The sequence below is a fragment of the Stegostoma tigrinum genome, chromosome 10 (genome assembly GCF_030684315.1).
Source record: "Stegostoma tigrinum isolate sSteTig4 chromosome 10, sSteTig4.hap1, whole genome shotgun sequence".
Lineage (NCBI taxonomy): Eukaryota > Metazoa > Chordata > Chondrichthyes > Orectolobiformes > Stegostomatidae > Stegostoma > Stegostoma tigrinum.
The window spans coordinates 21,424,448-21,431,802 of record NC_081363.1 but is presented as its reverse complement, the minus strand read 5'-3'; the positions used below and the strand labels follow the sequence as shown (position 1 = coordinate 21,431,802).

Sequence of the window (7,355 nt, the reverse complement as noted above, 5' to 3'; positions counted from 1 at the left end):
ATGGAAAAGAGAGCACTGCTTCTTTCTGTCGTTGTATTGTTCAGTTCATATGCACAAGGTACTCGTCGCCCACTGCTTCCCTTAGCATCTATGTCTGTGTTAACTACCTGCACATTATCAATTTACTCAATGTTGATTTTTACTTGCAGGTTCTCAGTGGTGGAACAGTTATGAAAATGTGATCAAAAATTATATTTCACTGTTTGGAGCCAGTGTAAGTATGTTTTGCAAGGCTAGAATTCAGATATTAAATATCCTGTAGATTTAGCTTAAACAAAGCTGATGCAGCATTTAATTTTTATGCTGAATTATCCCATGAAGAACTTTCTCTAATTTGCATTGTGAGTTATATAATGCTCAGCATTGTGTTTTCATTTGTGAGGCCTTCATTTTCACAATGTCTGCTCTGTCTTTCACTGCCTAATGGAGGCAGGCAACAGCATGAGAATTTAATCTCACATTCAACAGAGTGTTACACTGTTTGAAAGCAAAGTATAAAATCAGAACAACGTATAAATTCTGCTTTGCAGTGTCAGTGTAAATGTGTTTGGAGCTCATTTAGACAGTTGTAACAGCTGAGAAGGTTCAAATTGTCAACTTCTATAATAGTATTGGTTTCAACTGATAACTTAATTGCATTCACTGAATTATAAATCAGCCTTGTTTGCATCAGCAACTGTCTCTTTTGATCAGCACTTTTTGTCAAAGTCAGGATATTGCAAGAGAATTGCATTTGTTTGCAAGAATTTGTTGACTTCAGTGATTTCTTCCAATTCTGGTAAGAATGATGAGACCCTGATGGGAGGAGTACACTGGGAATTAAGTCTACAGCTTGGCAAATGTATAAATTACCAACTTAGTCGCCAATGTTAATTTGCCTGACTTGGGGCCACTATATAAAAAAATCTCATGCCAGGTCTGAACAATAAAAAGGAAACAAAACTTATTTATTATAATAAGTGTAACCGTTTACAAGTGCCTAAATAGATAATTAATTACTAAAGTACAAAATTAAATTGTACCTTTTTTAAGCCCCAGTTCTGAAATAGGACAGGCAAAGCATAGTTAACTGACAGTTCTGTTTAGACTTCAGTCAAAAAAAAGAGCAAATTCTGTTCATCAATAGTCAAAACTACAAGAATGGAATGATGTGACTTTCTCAAATGTTTTGGCTTTTGGTGTTGCTATCACTTCTCTGTTGACCACAGAAGATCTCCAGTTCAATAACTGGTAAATTGCACTGAGGTTTTGTTTGAGTTATGAGTTCTTTGTTTCAGAGTCTCTGAGTGTTGTTTCCTTTCTACTCACAAGGGGCCAGGGAATGGTCATTGGTGAGATGAAGAGGGGTCTTTGCAAACTTTCAGGAAATCTGAGTGTAACTGGCCCTCGGGTCTGTAACAAGCTGCAACTTAAATAAATAAGAGAGCATCTGTTAGATGCACTCCAGCTATTTGACCTATTAAAGCTGGTCACCCATCTGATCTTGCTGAATCTGTTATATTTAGCCGTGACCAAACTATCTGAGATTGATGTTGCAGTCCAAAATCCTTGATGTTCCAACTGATTGATTTGTCACCTTGTGGATCATAATAATGTGGAGATCAGTATATCCTGGTAGAGCTACATCAGCTGGGCAATCTGTTTTAGAGTTATAACAGATGTCCAGTGTCCACCCAAGGATCTTTGTTGGCATTTGAGACAGACAATGCCAAGGAATTAGTGGGTTGCGTCATAATAGATAGTTTCTAGCAACTTGATTGTTGTTGAAGGCACATAGGGAATGTTCCATCACACACTTGACTTGTGCCTTGTAGATGGTGGACACATACCAGGGAATTAGTAGGTGAATTATTTGCTGCAGATTCTAAAATTTCTAAACCTACAACCTCTGGGCAGAAAATGCATAGGAATGCCATAGTTTGGAAATTCCCCTCCAAGCCTATTCACTATTCTGACTTGGAAATACATGGCTGCTCTTTCACTGTCATTGAATCAAAAACCTGGAACTCCTTCCCCACAGCTCTGTAGTTGTACTGAGACTATGACGACTGCAACAGTTCAAGAAAGCATTTCACCATCACTTTCCAAAGGGTAGTAAGGAAGACAGTGTTTATTGATACCAACAGGTGTACACTAAGTGCCGCTTTGAATCATGTATGTGCAGATTTTTGGGGGAAAGGAGATTGGATGAAATAGAGAAGAGATTGAGATGGGGCGGGTGAGGAGGGGGCGAGAACAGTGGGCAAACAGATCAGGACAGACTGGAGGCAGTGGGTGGGAAGTACAGGAGAGATTGGGATGGCTGGAATGGGGGTAGATGTCAGGGCAAGGTTTTCATTTTTTATGGGACTTAAGCATTGCAGGCTGGCCAGCATTTTATTCCTCATACCCAATTGCCCTTGGGAGTTCCCCTTAGGGAGTAAGGGTGAGTGTGGAGGTGGGAGAATTGTGTTGTGAAGAAATCAGGCTCCAGAAGAGAACTGATTGTTCAAGGATGCAAAGAATCTGGGAGTGTGGGGAGTGTGGAACGTAAAAAGTGGGGGAGAGCTTCGCCCAGCTCCTAGGGTCTCCTTTTCTGCCTTTCTCACTCCTTCCTCTGTCCAGTGTATCCTCTCGCACCAATAAAACCCACTCAAAAATAGCACATCCACTTCCCTATACATGTGCAGTAATGCTTTTGTGCATGACATCATATGTAAAATTCTCATGATTACACCAGTGTTTGGAACTATACATTCCTCAATAAGTGAGCATATTTAGTTGCGCACAGTTTTCAATGTCAGCAAACATTACCCGTTAGGAATGGGCAATAAATGCTGATGTGGTCATTGGTGCCCACACTCCACAGGTACATCCAAGAAATAAAACCTGAAATTTAATTTTGACGACCAACTCAATTTAAAGTTAGAACTGTGTTAATGTCTGATTAATTTCAACTGAAGACCGTAATTCACTTTGTCATATGTGGTCTATGCAATACTGGCAAAATTTCAGTTCTCTTGGGTCTCCATTCTCATTCTACTTTCACTTTGGATTGTGGAAGTAATTTGGATTGTGGGAGGGTGTTTTCTTCTGATTTACCCTTTACAGCAAACAACCAGTGTGACTCTGGAATAATTTCTCCCCAGTGCACCTGGATCCCAAGTGTTCTCATGAAGGGTCACTGGACTCAAAACATTAACTCTGTTTTTCTCTCAACAGAGGCTGCCAGACCTGTTATGTTTCTCCAATTTCTTGTGTTTTGTTTCAGATTTCCACAGTTCTGTGTGTTTATTTTGAAGTGCATGTTTTTTGCATGCTTGCAGGCTGCACAACTGTGTTTGAGGAAGTGACAATATTTCTGTAGTACCAAAACCTGCTGTCCTCTCTCAGGATGACAGCATTCATCCTCAGGACTAGTGCTCCCACAAAGGAACCTGACATTCATTGTGTATTTAGAAACATAAAATCCCGACAATGCGGAAGTGGGCCATTTGGTCCACCAAGTCCGCACCGACTCTCTGAAGAGCATCCACCTAGACACAACCTCCTGCCCTATCCCGTAACCCTGCATTTGCCATGACTAGCGCACCTAACATACATATCCATGGACACATTGGGCAATTAAGTATGGTCAATCCATCTAACCTGCTCATTTTTGGACTGTGGAAGGAAACCAGGGCAACCAGAGGAAAGCCACGCAGACACGGGGAGAATGTGAAAGCTCTACACTGGCAGCTGTCCAAGGCTAGAATTGAAACTGGGTTCCTGATGCTGTAAGGCAGCAGTATTAACCACTGAGCCACCCTGCTATGACATCCTTATCGCATTAGACTTATCAAAATGCATTACCTCACACTTATCAAATTAGATTCCATCCACCATTGCTGTGCCCAATTTACCAGCAGATTCCATTTCAAGGCAATTAGTAAGTGCTCATCCAGATGTTTCTTAAATACTGTGCAAGTACCTGTCTTCACCATTCTCTCTGTGACAGCATGCTCCATATTTCAAGGGTTGAGCAACAGGGCTCTCAAGACACTTTCATGGGTATCAGGCTCTAATGAGATGCTCGCAGATGTCTCACCTGGACTACAGGAATGTCAGTAGAATCCCACCCCTGCTCACTCCTCTTCTCTCCTCTTCATTCTTTCGGGGTACTCATCAAACCTCAGGTTGTGAAAGACACATGCAAGAAGTGACATGGATTCAGTCAAAATTTACTGCCCTGGTGCAAAACAGTTCAAGGTTCAAAAGCATGCATTTATAAACAGCATGCTTCATATTTGTCACACAAAATATGTTTTCTCTTACCTTTTGTCATCAACATATTAATTTTACAGCTGGTTAGAATAGAATCTCTATTGACAGAGATTGAGATGCTTCTACCCTGAGAAGCTTATTTGACCAGGAAGGTTAGATTGAAATAACTTCACATAGGTTGGTATCTGTCACCAAGTCACCTTTGATTTACAGTTTGAGTGCCCTTGGCACTGATTCAGCTCTCAGAGTGAACAGAACTTCTGACACTCCTGTTTATATCTTCAGCCAGGGCTACCTGATTGGAACAGCTTACCAGCCCAATCAGGGAACTCATAATCTATGCGGTCCACCTGGCTGACCTCATTACAATCACTACATTGCTAGTCAAAAAACTGAGACTTTCATTTAAATCAAATAGTCAAAAGTGACATTATCTTATGCAGGTAGTCTGGACCCAGTTCTACAGAGAGGAGCACCATTACTTTCAGTTCATACATAAACATTGTTTTAAGCTTTCAAAGTTCTGTTGAATTTCCTTTATGAATATTGATTTCTCTACAAAAATGAACATTGATTATCTTGCAAAAATTATTCACAGGGGAGACATAGATAAAGGCTGGTGTAACTAACACATCAGTACACAATTATCTCAGATGGTTTGAAAAAGCCACATGAAATTTATGGCTTGCTTGTTGAAAAAGACAACTGCAAGCCAATACCAATAATTGAATGCATAGAATTCAATTTAAGGTGGTATTGTAATTCAGTTTAGGCACAGCAATACTGCAGGTACAGTACAACCCTGTCCAAGAGCTCGAATTGACCAAAAATCAAAATGATTTCTCTTGGCTTAGGTAACACAATCAATAGAGAGAGAAAAAAAATAACATTTGTTTAATTCTTTGACATATACTGCATGGTTATATGAGTGATTAAGTAAATTATATGCTTGAAATCATTGTAACTACTGAACAGTATTTCTCACTCTGAAGATTATATTCGATGAAGTCACCTGTTCGGCAATGCTTGGGGCTTAGTACAGGTATTGAGGAGAGATTGCAGAATTCAAAAAATAAAAGGATGAAACAATTTCAGGCTATTTCAGAAACATGAAAGTAAGATACATGAGTAAAAGAAACATGAAAGCAAATGGGATTTTGGAATCTATTATAAAAGGAATCGAGTATGAAAGTCAAAAAGTGTTGCTGCAACTGTACAAGGCATTAGTGACAATTCGTCTAGAATATTATGCACGTTTTTGGTCCCCTAACTTCAGGAGCATTGTAGTTGTATTGGACGCAGTTCAGAGGAGTTTCCCTAGATTATTTCCAGAGACAGGTTTCCTCCCCCAGTCCAAAGATGTGCAAGTTGGGTGGATTGTTCATGATAAATTGTCCTTCGTGTCCAGGGATGTTTAGGCTCATTGGATTTGCAATGGGAAATTCAGGGTTACAGAGATAAGGCAGGGGTGCGAGTCTGGGTGGGATACCCTTCATTGGGATTGGTGTGGATTTGATGGGCCAAATAGCCAGCTTCCACACTGTAGGGATTCTATGATTCTATGAGGGATTTGTCTTATGAAGAGGGATTGAGCAGGTAAGGCCTATATTTTTTGAAGTTTAGGAGAATGAGAAGAGATCTAATTGAGGTATATAAGATGCTAAAAGGGATTGACAAAGTTAATGTAGTAAAGATGTTTTCTCCTGTGGGGCAGTATAGAAAGAAAGACCATTGTTTTGGGAGACAGAGTAGCAGATTTAAAACAAATATGAGGATCAATTACAATCGCAAAGGGTTGTGAATCTGTAGAATTCGCAATTCCAGAGTGCGATGGATGCCAGAATTTTGAGTAAATTTAAGGAGTAGATAGACTTTTAATTTGCATTGGTTTGAAGGCTAAAGGAGAGCAGAAACCAAATTTGAGGCAGGGATGAGATCAATCATGATCATATCAAATGGTGGATTAGGCTTGAGGAGCTTAATTACTAACTCCTGCTCGTACCTTTGACATTCTGTGTGTTCTCATTTGATCCAGCAGGTAATCCACAATCTGTAAGAATCTAAAATCAGCACAATTTCAATCATGGATCTACCAGAATTTTTTTACCAAGATCTGTATTTTCAGATCATTTGGAAGTTATTCTGAAGATTCAATCTGTGTTACATTTTGTATTTTCAAGGGCTTTCACCAGAATATAAAACAAATTAAGGATCAACACTCTCCATTTATTTGCCCTGATATGGAACCCTCTGAAACTGAACCCATGTCAGGTAAACTGAAATATAATTTTTTGTTTAACGTTCAGAAAAGATATACAAAGTAAGATCATGACATCAATAAGATGTTTGAGAGCAGCAAACTGGCTTGACAACAAACAATTATTTATACACTTGTAGAGTGTTCCAAAGAATGATACACTGAGTCGTTTAGATCTGGAATGCGTTTGCTCAAAGTGTGTTGGAGGCAGTTTCAATGGAGGCATTTAAGCAGCATTGGATGATTAGTTAAATAAAACTATTCTTGGGAAATAGGAAAAGATTGGCACTATGTTAAAATCCTCATGGAGACAGTGCAGATATGATGGGTTGTTTAGCCTGCTTCTGTCCCATAACAATTCTGTGATCCGTTTAAGTGCTAGAGTGTTACACTAGATGAGAAAGGGTGATGTCCACCCTTTAAATATATACATGTTACTTGCTCGTATAAAAACTGTGTGCAAGAAATATTCACCATTTTGCGTAGGAAAGTTGTATTGGATTCAAAATGCTAACTCAGATGGACTCTGCACAGATGCTTCTCAACTGGATGAATATTTCCAGCATCTGCATTGTTTTGATTTAATTATTGTTACCTGAAATGCAAATTACATTAACAGCTGGGAGTAGAGGGTCACAGATTTTTCTCTAAGAGCTAAAATCCCTATCTGCAATAGAATGAAGTAATTTTTATTGAAGGTTTAGAGTAAATTTGTAGCTGGGGTTGTGGATAATATGGTTAGTTAGCTCACCGAGCTGGTTCATTGTCCCGCAGATGTTTCATTCCCCTGCTGGATAACATCAGCAGTGCAGCGTCCAATGAAGCACTGTTGTAACTTCCCAACAGTCTTTTAAAC

General features: G+C 39.4%; 1 protein-coding gene across 1 annotated transcript in view; it reads left to right on the top strand.

The window, feature by feature from the left end:
* The window catches only part of si:dkey-177p2.18 (phospholipase B1, membrane-associated), a 73,544-nt gene continuing 66,189 nt past the window's right edge, over positions 1 to 7,355 (top strand). The window contains exons 1-2 of the mRNA XM_048537635.1: positions 1 to 58; positions 150 to 214. Coding sequence (XP_048393592.1) covers positions 1 to 58; positions 150 to 214 — 123 coding nt within the window. The remainder of the gene's footprint in view (positions 59 to 149; positions 215 to 7,355) is intronic.